We start from the raw sequence: 15,050 nt of genomic DNA on the forward strand, positions 1-15,050 counted from the left end.
AACCAATTTGCACACAGCAAGCTCCCACAAACAGCAATGTGATAATGACCAGATCATTTGTTTTTGTTATGTTGGTTGAGGGATAAATATTGACCTCAGGACACCGGGGAGAACGCCGCTGCTCTTCTTCGAAATAGCGGCCATGGGCTCTTTTATGGCCACCTGAGAGAGCAGACGGGGCCTCGGTTTTAACATCTCATCCGAAAGCCCTCCCTCAGCAATGCCCTGGGAGTGTCAGTCTTGGACCCACAACCTTTCTGAGTCAGAGGCGGTGCCACCAAATGAGCCACAGCGGGCACACAAAGGGGCTAATGTTGTGGGTACAGAATTGGAAGCTGGACACGTTTTTGACCAAGGCTTTGCAGTTGAAAGGTGAACCTGCTTGTGTGCTTTTTTTTTAAACATTTTTTTTCCTGCTCCTTGTTTAAATAACGTTGCACTTTTTTTTTACGTGCAGTTTCAAGCTGACCAGTGAGAAATGCAGAGGAAGCATAACCCGAGAGGAAAACAAGATCGCAGCGTTTATTGCAGAGGAGGAGGGGGGGGGGAGAAACAGCAAAGCCCAGCCAGACCCAGAGACACAAAAGAAGTTAGAGCTGCAAAAAAATATATATATATAGCCCAGGCCCGCGGGTCAGGCAGCAGCAGCAGCCTGGGCCGCCTTGTTTGAGATGTTGAAGTCTTTGTCCCAATCTCTTTAAAGGGAGGGAGGAGCTTGGGGCTTTTAATGCCGCGTCTTTGCCCGCCACCATGTTTGAATGGGGAAGTCCAAGATGGCTGAAACCCGAGGCAGTGAGTATCGGCTGGTCGGTGCGGGGCGGCAGGGTCGCTGCAATTAGCAGCAGTCTGCATTGGTTTGGTTGCATTGTCCATTTTCTGCTTTTTTTTTGGTGGCAGCGGGGAGCGGGGCGGGTTTGCAGAGCGGCCGATCCGGCTCCGGATTGCAGGAGTTCCCGGGACTCGAGCTCCGGATTGCAGGAGTTCCCGGGACTCGAGCTCCGGATTGCAGGAGTTCCCGGGACTCGAGCTCCGGATTGCAGGAGTTCCCGGGACCCGGCTCCGGATTGCAGGAGTTCCCGGGACCCGGCTCCGGATTGCAGGAGTTCCCGGGACCCTCGCTCCGGATTGCAGGAGTTCCCGGGACCCTCGCTCCGGATTGCAGGAGTTCCCGGGACCCTCGCTCCGGATTGCAGGAGTTCCCGGGACCCTCGCTCCGGATTGCAGGAGTTCCCGGGACCCGGCTCCGGATTGCAGGAGTTCCCGGGACCCGGCTCCGGATTGCAGGAGTTCCCGGGACCCTCGCTCCGGATTGCAGGAGTTCCCGGGACCCTCGCTCCGGATTGCAGGAGTTCCCGGGACCCGGCTCCGGATTGCAGGAGTTCCCGGGACCCGGCTCCGGATTGCAGGAGTTCCCGGGACCCTCGCTCCGGATTGTAGGAGTTCCCGGGACCCTCGCTCCGGATTGTAGGAGTTCCCGGGACCCTCGCTCCGGATTGTAGGAGTTCCCGGGACCCTCGCTCCGGATTGTAGGAGTTCCCGGGACCCTCGCTCCGGATTGTAGGAGTTCCCGGGACCCTCGCTCCGGATTGTAGGAGTTCCCGGGACCCTCGCTCCGGATTGTAGGAGTTCCCGGGACCCTCGCTCCGGATTGTAGGAGTTCCCGGGACCCTCGCTCCGGATTGTAGGAGTTCCCGGGACCCTCACTCCGGATTGTAGGAGTTCCCGGGACCCTCGCTCCGGATTGTAGGAGTTCCCGGGACCCTCGCTCCGGATTGTAGGAGTTCCCGGGACCCTCGCTCCGGATTGTAGGAGTTCCCGGGACCCTCGCTCCGGATTGTAGGAGTTCCCGGGACCCTCGCTCCGGATTGTAGGAGTTCCCGGGACCCTCGCTCCGGATTGTAGGAGTTCCCGGGACCCTCGCTCCGGATTGTAGGAGTTCCCGGGACCCTCGCTCCGGATTGTAGGAGTTCCCGGGACCCTCGCTCCGGATTGTAGGAGTTCCCGGGACCCTCGCTCCGGATTGTAGGAGTTCCCGGGACCCTCGCTCCGGATTGTAGGAGTTCCCGGGACCCTCGCTCCGGATTGTAGGAGTTCCCGGGACCCTCGCTCCGGATTGTAGGAGTTCCCGGGACCCTCGCTCCGGATTGTAGGAGTTCCCGGGACCCTCGCTCCGGATTGTAGGAGTTCCCGGGACCCTCGCTCCGGATTGTAGGAGTTCCCGGGACCCTCGCTCCGGATTGTAGGAGTTCCCGGGACCCTCGCTCCGGATTGTAGGAGTTCCCGGGACCCTCGCTCCGGATTGTAGGAGTTCCCGGGACCCTCGCTCCGGATTGTAGGAGTTCCCGGGACCCTCGCTCCGGATTGTAGGAGTTCCCGGGACCCTCGCTCCGGATTGTAGGAGTTCCCGGGACCCTCGCTCCGGATTGTAGGAGTTCCCGGGACCCTCGCTCCGGATTGTAGGAGTTCCCGGGACCCTCGCTCCGGATTGTAGGAGTTCCCGGGACCCTCGCTCCGGATTGTAGGAGTTCCCGGGACCCTCGCTCCGGATTGTAGGAGTTCCCGGGACCCTCGCTCCGGATTGTAGGAGTTCCCGGGACCCTCGCTCCGGATTGTAGGAGTTCCCGGGACCCTCGCTCCGGATTGTAGGAGTTCCCGGGACCCTCGCTCCGGATTGTAGGAGTTCCCGGGACCCTCGCTCCGGATTGTAGGAGTTCCCGGGACCCTCGCTCCGGATTGTAGGAGTTCCCGGGACCCTCGCTCCGGATTGTAGGAGTTCCCGGGACCCTCGCTCCGGATTGTAGGAGTTCCCGGGACCCTCGCTCCGGATTGTAGGAGTTCCCGGGACCCTCGCTCCGGATTGTAGGAGTTCCCGGGACCCTCGCTCCGGATTGTAGGAGTTCCCGGGACCCTCGCTCCGGATTGTAGGAGTTCCCGGGACCCTCGCTCCGGATTGTAGGAGTTCCCGGGACCCTCGCTCCGGATTGTAGGAGTTCCCGGGACCCTCGCTCCGGATTGTAGGAGTTCCCGGGACCCTCGCTCCGGATTGTAGGAGTTCCCGGGACCCTCGCTCCGGATTGTAGGAGTTCCCGGGACCCTCGCTCCGGATTGTAGGAGTTCCCGGGACCCTCGCTCCGGATTGTAGGAGTTCCCGGGACCCTCGCTCCGGATTGTAGGAGTTCCCGGGACCCTCGCTCCGGATTGTAGGAGTTCCCGGGACCCGGCTCCGGATTGTTGGAGTTCCCGGGACCCGGCTCCGGATTGCAGGAGTTCCCGGCTCCGGATTGTAGGAGTTCCTGGGACCCGGCTCTGGATTGCAGGCGTTCCCGGCTCCGGATTGTAGTAGTTTCCGGGAAGAGTTCCCGGGACCCTGGCTCCGGATTGCGGGAGTTCCCGGGATCCTGGCTCCGGGTTGCGGGGGTTCCAGGGAGCCTGGCTCCGGGTTGCGGGAGTTCCAGGGAGCCTGGCTCCGGGTTGCGGGAGTTCCAGGGAGCCTGGCTCCGGGTTGCGGGAGTTCCAGGGAGCCTGGCTCCGGATTGCGGGAGTTCCAGGGAGCCTGGCTCCGGATTGCGGGAGTTCCAGGGAGCCTGGCTCCGGATTGCGGGAGTTCCAGGGAGCCTGGCTCCGGATTGCGGGAGTTCCAGGGAGCCTGGCTCCGGATTGCGGGAGTTCCAGGGAGCCTGGCTCCGGATTGCGGGAGTTCCAGGGAGCCTGGCTCCGGATTGCGGGAGTTCCAGGGAGCCTGGCTCCGGATTGCGGGAGTTCCAGGGAGCCTGGCTCCGGATTGCGGGAGTTCCAGGGAGCCTGGCTCCGGATTGCGGGAGTTCCAGGGAGCCTGGCTCCGGATTGCGGGAGTTCCAGGGATCTAGTAGATGTGGTGTATTTGGATTTCCAGAAGGCATTCGATAAGGTGCCACATAAAAGTTTACTGCACAAGATAAGAGCTCACGGGGTTGGGGGTAATATATTAGCATGGATAGAGGATTGGGTAACTAACAGAAAACAGAGAGTCGGGATAAATGGGTAATTTTCCGGTTGGGAAACTGTAACTAGTGGGGTGCCACAGGGATCAGTGCTGGGGCCTCAACTATTTACAATCTATATTAATGACTTGGATGAAGGGACCGAGTGTGTAGTATTGCCACATTTGCTGATGATACAAAGATAGGTGGGTTAGCAAGTTGTGAGGAGGACACAGAGTTTGCAAAGGGATGTAGATAAGTTAAGTGAGTGGGCAAAAATTTGGCAGATGAAGTACAATGTGGGAAAATGTGAGGTTATCCACTTTGGAAGGCAGAATGAAAAAGCAAATTATTATTTAAATGGCATGAGACTACAGAATGCTGCGGTACAAAGGGATCTGGGGGTCCGAGTACATGAAACACAAAAAATTAGTATGCAGGTACAGCAAGTGATTGGAAAGGCTAATGGAATGTTGGCCTTTATTTCAAGGGGTATGGAGTATAAAAGTCGGGAAGTTTTGATGCAACTTTACAGGGCGCTGGTGAGACCTCGCCTGGAGTACTGCGTACAGTTTTGGTCTCCATATTTAAGGAAGGATATACTTGCAATGGAGGCAGTTCAGAGAAGGTTCACGAGGTTGATTCCTGGAATGAAGGGGTTGACATATGACCGAAGGTTCAGCAGGTTGGGCCTATACTCATTGGAATTTAGAAGAATGAGAGGTGACCTGATTGAAACGTATAAGATTTTGAGGGGGATTGACAGGGTCGATTACATCTTACATCGGATATACGGCATGGAAACAGGCCATTCGGCCCAACCAGTCCATGCCGGCATTTATGCTCCACTCGAGCCTCCTCCCATCTTTCCTCATCTAACTATCAGCGTAACCCTCTATTCCCTTCTCCCTCATGTGCTTATCCAGCCTCCCCTTAAATGCATCGATACTATTCACTTCAACCACTCCGTGGCAGCGAGTTCCACATTCTCACCACTCTCTGGGTAAAGAAGTTTCTTCTGAATTCCCTATTGGATTTATTAGTGACCATCTTATATTGATGGCCTCTAGTTTTGCTCTTCCCCACAAGTGGAAACATTCTCTCTGTATCCACTCTATCAAAACTCTTCATAATTTTAAAGGCCTCTATTAGGTCACCCCTCGGCCTTTTTTCAAGAGAAGAGAGACCCAGCCTGTTCATCCTTTCCTGATAGGTATACCCTCACATTTCTGGTATCATCCTTGTAAATCTTCTCTGCACCCTCTCCAGTGCCTGCTGAGAGGATGTTTCCCCTCGTGGGGGAATCTAGAACTAGGGGGCATAGTTTCAGAATAAGGGGTCGCCCATTTAAGATGGAGATGAGAAGGAATTTCTTCTCGAGGGTCGTGAATCTTTGGAATTCTCTACCCCAGAGAGCTGTGGAGGCGGAGTCAGTGAATATATTCAAGGCGGAGATTGACAGACATTTGAACTACAGGGGAGTCGAGGGGTCTGGGGAGAGAGCGGGAAAGTGGTGTTGAGGCCAAGATTGGATCAGCCATGATCTTATTGAATGGCGGAGCAGGCTCGAGGGGCCGAATGGCCGACTCCTGCTTCTGTTTCTTATGTTCTTATGGATTGCAGGAGTTGGAGGGATCCCAGCTCTGGATTGCTGGAGTTCCAGGGATCCTGGCTCCGGATTGCAGGAGTTGGAGGGATCCTGGCTCCGGATTGCAGGAGTTGGAGGGATCCTGGCTCCGGATTGCAGGAGTTGGAGGGATCCTGGCTCCGGATTGCAGGAGTTCTAGGGATCCCAGCGCCGGATTGCAGGAGTTGGAGGGATCCTGACGCATTTAAGGGGAGACTAGATAAGCATATCAGGGAGAAGGGAATAGAGGGTTACGCTGACAGAGTTAGATGAGGAAAGTCGGGAGGCGGCTCGAGTGGAGCATAAACACCGGCATGGACTGGTTGGGCCGAATGGCCTGTTTCTCTGCTGTATATCCGATGTAATCCTAGCTGTGGCTCGCAAGTTGCAGGGATGCTCCAGCTTTAGGTGTGATTTTTAAACATCCCTACTGCACCATCAGAGGCTCAGGCATGCAGGCTGCAACCTCCTGCAGTTCCTGTTTCAACTTCACTCTCTATATATAATTATTTTAAAGGGAAGGTTAGTAACTAAGTTTAAACACTTGTTAAAGGGGAGGCTAAACCCCCCCTACAAGCAATGAGCAGTTTACTCTCTTGTAGAAACTATTTTCATCTGCACCTTTGGTTTGTGGAGAGCTTGCAGCGCTGTAACTTTTTTAGTTTCAGTTTTAAGGCCCTGTGAACAATTCTTCTGCTTGCTTTGTTCCGCCTTTTTTTAAATTAAAAAAAAAAGGCGCCGTAATGAAAATGCAGCCTGTGCAGGAAGTGTTGTCGAGCTGCTGTGCTGCATAACGAGCTATTTGCTTTTATGTCGGGTTTCACTCGTAAAATTACGACGAGTTTTGCCCTCTGGGGCAGGAGTAGTGAGGCCTTGTGGTTATAGCGTAGACAAGTACTATCTTGCTTAATTTAAGTTCACACGTAATTTATGTTTAGAACTTAACAATATGGTGCTGCCATGGCTAAGAGTCCAGTCGGAGCAGGAGGAGGCCATGCAGCCCCTCGAGCCTGTTCCGCCATTCAGTGAGATCATGGCTGATCTGTGACCTAACTCCATATGCCCGCCTTTGGCCCATATCCCTTAATACCTTTGGTTAACAAAAATCTATCAATCTCCGATTTAAAGTTAACAATTGATCCAGCATTAATTGCCATTTGCAGAAGAGAGTTCCAAACTTCTACCACCGTGCGTGTGCGTGTATGTATCTTTTATATTTAAAAGTATTGCATCCAGCATGTCATGCCTTTCAAACGTAACGTATCATCACACAACTTGCATTTATATTGCAGCTTTTTAACATAGAACAGATGCTTCACAGAAAAATAGATGCCAAGGAGATATTCGTAGGGGTGGCCAAAAGCTTGGTCAAACTGGTGGGTTTTGAGGAGAAAAGGGAGGCAGAGAGTTTGGGGGAGGGAATGCCAGGCCGTGGGTCCGAGGTGGCTGAAGGCACGGCTACCAGGGGTGGGATAGGGTGGGGGGAGGGATGTACAAGAGTTCGAGGAATGGAGACTTCATGGGTGAGCTTTTAGTGTTAGACAAAGTTAGAAATAGGGTGGGGTGAGGCCTTGGTTTGTTTGATAACACTCCTGTGAAGCGCCTTGGGATGTTTTGCTACGTTAAAGGCGCGATATAAAGACAAGTTGTTGGTGTAATTCTAACAAGGATGAGAATTGTAATTTGAGATGTTGGGGGACTGGAAGCCAGTGTAGGTCAGGAGTGATGGGCGGGCTACACTTTGTGCAGACTAGGACACGGGCAGCAGAGTTTTGGATCTTGGAAGTTTATGGAAGATGGAGAGTGGGAGGCTGGACAGGGCAGCATGAAAATAGTTGAGTCGGGAGGTGACAAAGGCACGGGTGAGGGTTTTAGTGGGAAATAGGTTGAGGTGGACGATGTCGTGGAGCTAGACTTGGGCGGCCTTTGTGACGGACAGGATGTGGGTTTGGAAGCGTGGCTCAGGCTAAATCGGACAATGCGGTTGTGAATAGTCTGGTTCAGCCTGAGACGCTGGCTGGGGAGGGAGGTAGTGTCAGTGGTAAGGGAACGGAGTTTGTGGCGTGGGCTGAAGGCCATGGCTTCGGTCTTCCCAATGTTTGCTGGAGGATCTTTGTATCCTGTGTTTTAAGAAAGAATAGGTGATAAAACTTGAGTACATGACTAAACATATACCTTTCCTCTGTTAGTGTTAAATGAGCAAGAAAGACTCGAAAACCCAAAGTGAACTTGTGCTGTGATCTGTAATCTGGCACCGCAAACTCTCTTATTTTTGAGTAAGACATTAAGGGGCCGTCATATCTACCGGTTCAGGTGCCTGTTAAAGATCCCACAGCATTATTTGAAGAGTAGGGAGTTCTCCTGGTGTCCAGGCCATTATTTAGCATAGTTACTGCCAAAAACATTTTGCTAATGTCTATTTATATAAAAAATAATCCAGGTTTGCATCGGAAGAAGTTGAAAGCGTCCAACTTCAGTGGAAAGATTTTCAGCAGTTGGTAATTGGAGTCTGCAAAGCTGATTTGAAGAGGGAGAACCGAGAGTCTTTTAAAAGTCAGTTGCAAAGGATTATAAGTAACCACCTCATGTTTTCCGTTCTCTTTTGTTTGTCTCATTTGGAGGTACTGCCCCTGACACTAAGGGGACTGATTTAACATCTACAGGTCATGCTGAATCATCCTTGGGTTTACCAGTAACTCTACTGAGGTTTCAGCTGCCTAACTGTGATCTTCAGTATCTCCCTCCTTTGAGCCAGTGCCAGTAATGCCAGCGTATGAACAAAATACTTATATGAAAAAGAAAGAGATTGAGGTTCGCATCTTAATTTTCTTTACCAATTTCCTGTTTTTGATGTGTTTCTCCAGCCCCACAACCCTCCGAGATCCCTGCGCTGTATAAATACAAGCTGTTGTTGTTGCTGCTGCCAAGCAGTTGGCTGGAGAGGGGGAGAAGAGCAATAACTAGGCGGAGGTAAATACAAGGACAGTGAAAGCTACCTTGGTACAGGAAACTTTGGTTTATCTGGAGGTTGTATGTCCGGGAACCTCGATCTACCGGCAGAAATCAGGAGCCGTTTTGTTCGGTTTTTTTTCTTCTCGTGGCTTTGTTTTCAACAGTCGGGCTCTGGAAAGTCTCTCTGAAGCTGTTGCTAAGTTACAGAGACACTTCCAAGGTACGGGCTGACTGTTTACAAGCTGTTGCTAAGCAACAGTGTTTGTTGTCAGATACGAAGATGAAAACCTCCGTATGCTTCAACGTTAACTTTGTATGTCCGGCAGTTTTGATAGATCGGCAACAGCTCGGTCCCGTCGGTGCCGGATATCACAAAGTTTCCTGTAATGTCCTTTTATACAGGATGTCCATCTTGCGCCCTTGGGGACATGTGCAGCCTCTGAGCCCTGGAAACCCAGTCCTGAAGCCCAAGTGTAAATCCTATTTGCACTTGCACTTCCTGTTTGCTGGTTGGTTTGCATTTTGTGGTTCTGGAGTTTTGGAACGATCTGTTCTTGGTGCCATTGTCTTATTGGTGGATAAGTACCTAATCTCCGCACGAGATCTGTTTTGTATCGGCAACTGAAGGGCCCCAGACCTGAAACATTAACTCTGTTTCTCTCTCCAGGGAGGCTGCCTGGCCTGCTGAGTATTTCCAACATTTTCTGTTGTTATTTCAGATTTCCAGCATCCGCAGTATTTTGCTATTATATCTGTCCACATTATTGGGAACATAGATTTAACGAATATGTGGGGCCCATGAGGATCCATGGTACGCACTAAGTAACTCTCCAAGACAAACGCTTGGACTTCCCTGCTTTAGGCCTTTGTCATTTGTGCCATCGTATTACTAATCCTAATACACGTGGATTAGGGGGAAGGAACCTTGGTTAGACCACACTTGGAGTACTGCGCACAGTTCTGGTCGCCATATATAAAGGATATAGAGGCACTGGAGAGGGTGCAGGGAAGATTTACAAGGATGATACCAGAAATGCGAGGGTGTACATATCGGGAAAGGATGAACAGGCTGGGTCTCTTTTTTTCTCTTGAAAAGAGAAGGCGGAGGGGTGACCTAATAGAGGTCTTTAAAATTATAAAAGGTTTTGATAGAGTGGATACAGAGAATGTTTCCACTTGTGGGGAAGAGCATAACCAGAGGCCATCAATATAAGATAGTCACCAAGAAATCCAATAGGGAATTCGGAAGAAACTTCTTTACCCAGAGAGTGGTGAGAATGTGGAACTCGCTACCACAGGGAGTGGTTGAGGCGAATAGTATCGATGCATTTAAGGGGAGGCTAGATAAGCACATGAGGGAGAAGGGAATAGAGGGTTATACTGATAAGAGTTAGATGAGAAAATACGGGAGGAGGCTCGAGTGGAGCATAAGCACCGGCATGGACTGGTTGGGCCGAATGGCCTGTTTCTGTAATTATATTCCATGTAATTCTATGCAAAGTGTAACTTTGAATGGGTAATCAGAAATTGGATTAGAGTACAGGGGTATATAGCACAAATGTAGAGCTAGATCCTGTGCTGGCGCACTGGGCTGAATGGTCTCCTATACTGAATTTTCAAAGGCTGTCATTCAATGTTCCCTCCAACTTTACTTTTCCCTGCGCGGGCCCTTTAAATTTTCTGCGTGGCCAGGCATGCGCCACAGCGGAGAGATGGTGAGCCACCTGTGAGGGACCTCGTGATTGGTGCGCGGCCACGCACCTTAGGGGGAACATTGCTGTCATTGCCTATTTCTCTGTATCCAAACATGGTAATGTGTCTAGTAAGACACTTGACTCTCTGGAAACAGTGGCTATATTTTACTTTTTAAAAAAAAAAAAAAAAAAAAAATATCCTTGCCTTCAATACTAATCCTACAATGGCTGGAAGTAAAAGCACCACTTTTTAATTTGAAGATATGGTCTCCTAACCAGCACATTCGTTGTTAAATGCTCCCACTAGATCTTAAGTGTGCAACAACAAAAAATGCAGATCTGAACCCTGTACATTTGAACTCGATTTACTTTGGGGACTTTTTATGATGTCTAACTTGGTCCTGGAAGACAGGACTCCACCTGAAATGCTTGAACGGTGTGTTCCTCCGCTGCTCCCAGTTTACTGCACGTGACACTGCTGCCACAGTCCAGCATGCTGGTATCGGAGGAGCGAAATCTGGTTCTGCAGCTTTACATTCCAAGTGGAGACTGGTGGCATTTTGTGAGACTCTGGTGTGTCTCCGCTCCCATCAGATCTGCAGATTCCATTTGCTATATTATACAGAATGTCATTGACTGAGAGCATACTGGGTGCTTACAGTCGACAGCCTAACACCAAAGCACAAGACGTTTTCACAAGCTTAGTTATTGATGTGCCTGAATATAGAAGTTCATTTTGGGCTGTTTTTTTTAAATTCGTTCCTGGGATGTGGGCGTCCCTGGCAAGGCCAGCATTTATTGCCCATCCCTAATTGCCCCTTGAGAAGGTGGTGGTGAGCCACCTTCTTGAACCGCTGCAGTCCGTGTGGTGAAGGTGCTCCCACAGTGCTGTTAGGGAGGGAGTTCCAGGATTTTGCCCCAGTGATGATGATGAAGGAACGGCCAATATATTTCCAAGTCAGGATGGTGTGTGACTTGGAGGGGAATTTGGAGGTGATGGTGTTCCCATGCGCCTGCTGCCCTTGTCCTTCTAGGTGGAAGAGGTCGCGGGTTTGGGAGGTGCTGCCGAAGAAACCTTGGCGAGTTGCTGCAGTGCATCTTGTAGATGGTACACACTGCAGCCACAGTGCGCCGGTGGTGGAGGGAGTGAATGTTTAAGGTGGTGGATGGGGTGCCAATCAAGCGGGCTGCTTTGTCCTGGATGGTGTCGAGCTTCTTGAGTGTTGTTGGAGCTGCACTCATCCGGGCAAGTGGAGAGTATTCCATCAAACTCCTCACTTGTGCCTTGTAGATGATGGAAAGGCTTTGGGGAGTCAGGAGGTGAGACACTCGCCGCAGAATACCCAGCCTCTGACCTGCTCTTGTAGCCACAGTATTTATGTGGCTGGTCCAGTTGGTTGGCTGTTCAGTACCCATGAAGAGAGGTGAATGATGTCTTGCATAATCATGGGACAGCAGATTGTGTGTACCATTTCTGAAATGCAATATTCGGTGAACTGGTTACATCCTACTGCTGTTTATGGATCCTTGACCTACGTAATGCGATGGATTGTGTGGTGTAGCTCACTCAGGCTTCAAATGGTGTTAGTTACTTGGTGACTGTATATACTGCCATGATATATTTGAAGTTTAGTAATTACATTTATAAAATTCAAAAGTCATAGTATGCTGGTGTTCCAATGAGGCACGGCTTGAGTTTCCATCTACAATTCCCTACACAGTGTGTTAACCTCCATAGTATTTGGAGGGGGGTTGGGGGAGGAGAAACAAATGTGGGTATGTCACTGTCCTGTTCTTGTGCCTTTTTATATACCTGGGCAATGGTGCCGGGGCTAAAAATGTTGACCAATGAATTGGAAGCAGAAAAATGGTGGTGGGGCGGGAAACCCAACTTGTTTACTTATTTCTTGTCCCCCCCCCCCCCCCCCCCCCCCCCCCCATTACGGTCCTTTTATCTACATGCTGCCTCTTGGTGACGTCACTTGAAGACATGGGTTCAGGTTCCACCTGTACGCTGGCGACACTCGGCTCTACATCTCTCCCACCTCTTGACGCCTCCACAGCCTCGGCGCTGTTAGACTTGCATTGAGTCTTGGATGAGGTGCAGTTTCCTCCAGCCAAACTTTGGGATGACCGAAACACTTGTCTTTGGCCCCCACCACAAACTCTGTAGCCCCGCTGCCGATTCCATTCAAAACTGTGCGGGGTCTATGCTGCATTCCCATTGCCCCTGTGCTTGCAGACCTGCATTGGCACCTTGTCCCCCAACACTTGTTTAAATCCCTTCATGGCCTTGTCTCTCCCTTCTCCAGCTCTACTATCCTCCACAGACTCTGCATTTCTCCCACTCTGGTCTGCTGTGCATCCAAAAATCGCTTTGACCCACCATTGGCAGCTGCGCCTTCACCCATCCAGGCCGTACGCTCTGGCGTTCCCTCCGTACCTCCCTCTCCTTTAAGACCCTCCTTCAAAACCAACCTCTTTGACCAAGCTTTTGGTTACCCTTCCGAATATCTCCTTCTTTGACACGGTGTCAATTTTTGGCTAATTATGCTTCTATGAAGTGCCTCGGCACTCTTCTCTACATTAAAGGTGCTGTAAAAATGCAAGTTGTCACACAACAACAGTAACTTGTATTTCTATAGCACCTTGGACATAGTAGAACATAGTCCCAAGGCGCTTCACAGGAGCGATTATCAAACTAAATTTGACACCGAGCCACTTAAGGAGATATTAGGGCAGGTGACCAAAAGCTCGGTCAAAGAGGTCGGTTTTAAGGAGCGTCGTAAACCGAGCTTAGGGCCCAGGCAGCTGAAGGCACGGCTGCCAGTGGGGGGGGGGGGGGGGGGTGGTGGTTGTCGGGCTGAAGGAGATTACAGAGATAGGGAGGGGCGAGGCCATGGAGGGATTTGAAAACAAGGATGAGAATTTTAAAATCGAGGCGTTGCTTAACCGGGAGCCAATGTAGGGCAGCGAGCACAGACGGGTGATGGGTGAACGGGACTTGGTGTGAGTTAGGACACGGGCAGCCGAGTTTTGGATAAGTTCCTGTTTACGAAGGGTGGAACGTGGGAGGCCGGCCAGGGGTGCCGGGGGAGTATCTATCCATAAAGCTTACCTCAACACTAAATTCAAAACTTAATAATGATTTAATTGCTCTCTTTTCCCCGTGGGTTTTTAAATGTATCTGAACTGTCTACTTTAGTTGCTCCCTACCCCTGATCGAGCGTGCAGTTTTAAACCGATTTACAAATTTGGCCAGTTGAGCCATGCTTGCACTGTATTACATCGTGTTCACTATCGATATGGGTGGTGGCCACGCTAATGGAAGGAAGCCTGTGCTGATCTACCCACAACGAGCTGAATATGGTGATAGAAATACGTAGCTTAAAACATCACGCCGGATCCCAAAGAAAAGGAACGTTTTTGACTAGCTAAGCAAAATACTTGAATTCTCTGAGGTAGCAAATTTAAACTTGTGTGTGCTGTAAGCAGTGGCTTGGTGTTTGGAAATAGGAAGGGAGGGCACATTTTATCAAGGCTGCAGTAGCACTTGTGGTTTTTGTGTTTGGTACAGTGTCATTCTCCTTCTGAAAGAGCAGTTCAACTGTCAAGATAGCAGTGAAATGGTCAGTTCAGTTTCCTGAGAGGAGCAATGGCAAGTTTGTAAAATTTTCCGATGCACTGGAGATGCAGCATTGGAGTTTCAGTTGCAAAGTTTAAACATAAATAAGTTTAAATGTCAGTGAAGTATAAGCGAATGCATGGAATTATTTATACTGAAAAAGTCCCAGCAGTGTATTTAGATTATAGATTTGTCTTCCAAACTTGGATTAGATTGTGTCTCAAGAAAATATTTTGAACTAATACAGGTTTTAAAATGATCGGTTTTGATAGAATAGATATAGAGAGAGAGTTTCCACTTGTGGGGAAGAGCAAAACTAGAGGCCATCGATATAAGATAGTCACCAAGAAAGGCTGGGTATTCTGTGGCGAGTGTCTCACCTCCTGACTCCCCAAAGCCTTGCCACCATCTACAAGGCACAAGTCAGGGGTGTGATGGAATACTCTCCACTTGCCTGGACGAGTGCAGCTCCAACAACACTCGAGAAGCTCGACACCATCCAGGACAAAGCAGCCCGCTTAATTGGCACCCCATCCACCACCTTAAACATTCATTCCCTCCACCACCGGCGCACCGTGGCTGCAGTGTGTACCATCTACAAGATGCACTGCAGCAACTCGCCAAGGCTTCTTCGGCAGCACCTCCCAAACCCGTGACCTTTTCCACCTAGAAGGACAAGGGCAGCAGGCGCATGGGAACACCACCACCTCCAAGTTCCCCTCCAAGTCGCACACCATCCTGACTTACAAGTATATCGCCGATCCTTCATCGTCGCTGGGTCAAAATCCTGGAACTCCCTAACAGCACTGTGGGAGCACCTTCACCACACGGACTGCAGCGGTTCAAGAAGGCGGCTCACCACCACCTTCTCAAGGGCAACTAGGGATGGGCAAGAAATGCTGGCCTTGCCAGCGATGTCCACATCCCATAAACAAATTTAAAAACAAAAATGAAATAGGGAATTGAGATAAACTTCTTTACACACGGAGTGGTGAGAATGTGGAACTCGCTACCACGAAGTGGTTGAGGCGAATAGTATAGATGCATTTAAGGGGAGGCTAGATAAGCATCTGAGGGAGAAGGGAATAGAGGGTTATGCTGATAGTTAGATGAGGAAGGAGGGGAGGAGGCTCGAGTGTAGCATAAACGCTGGCATCGACTGGTTGGGCCGAATGGCCTGTTCCTGTGCTGCA

At 50.6% G+C, this 15,050-nt stretch overlaps 1 protein-coding gene across 2 annotated transcripts in view; it reads left to right on the forward strand.

Moving 5' to 3' along the window:
- The first annotated feature begins 686 nt into the window (after nucleotides 1-686).
- The window catches only part of LOC147105912 (histone-lysine N-methyltransferase SUV39H2-like), a 36,467-nt gene continuing 22,103 nt past the window's right edge, over nucleotides 687-15,050 (forward strand). For both annotated transcript variants that reach the window (XM_086010826.1, XM_086010827.1), the window contains exon 1: nucleotides 687-792. In XM_086010826.1, the coding sequence (XP_085866952.1) occupies nucleotides 759-792 (34 nt within the window). In that variant the 5' untranslated portion in view covers nucleotides 687-758. The remainder of the gene's footprint in view (nucleotides 793-15,050) is intronic.

Source organism: Somniosus microcephalus, chromosome 17 (genome assembly GCF_052327205.1).
Source record: "Somniosus microcephalus isolate GS21.2 chromosome 17, FLI_Smic_1.0, whole genome shotgun sequence".
NCBI classification, from domain to species: domain Eukaryota; kingdom Metazoa; phylum Chordata; class Chondrichthyes; order Squaliformes; family Somniosidae; genus Somniosus; species Somniosus microcephalus.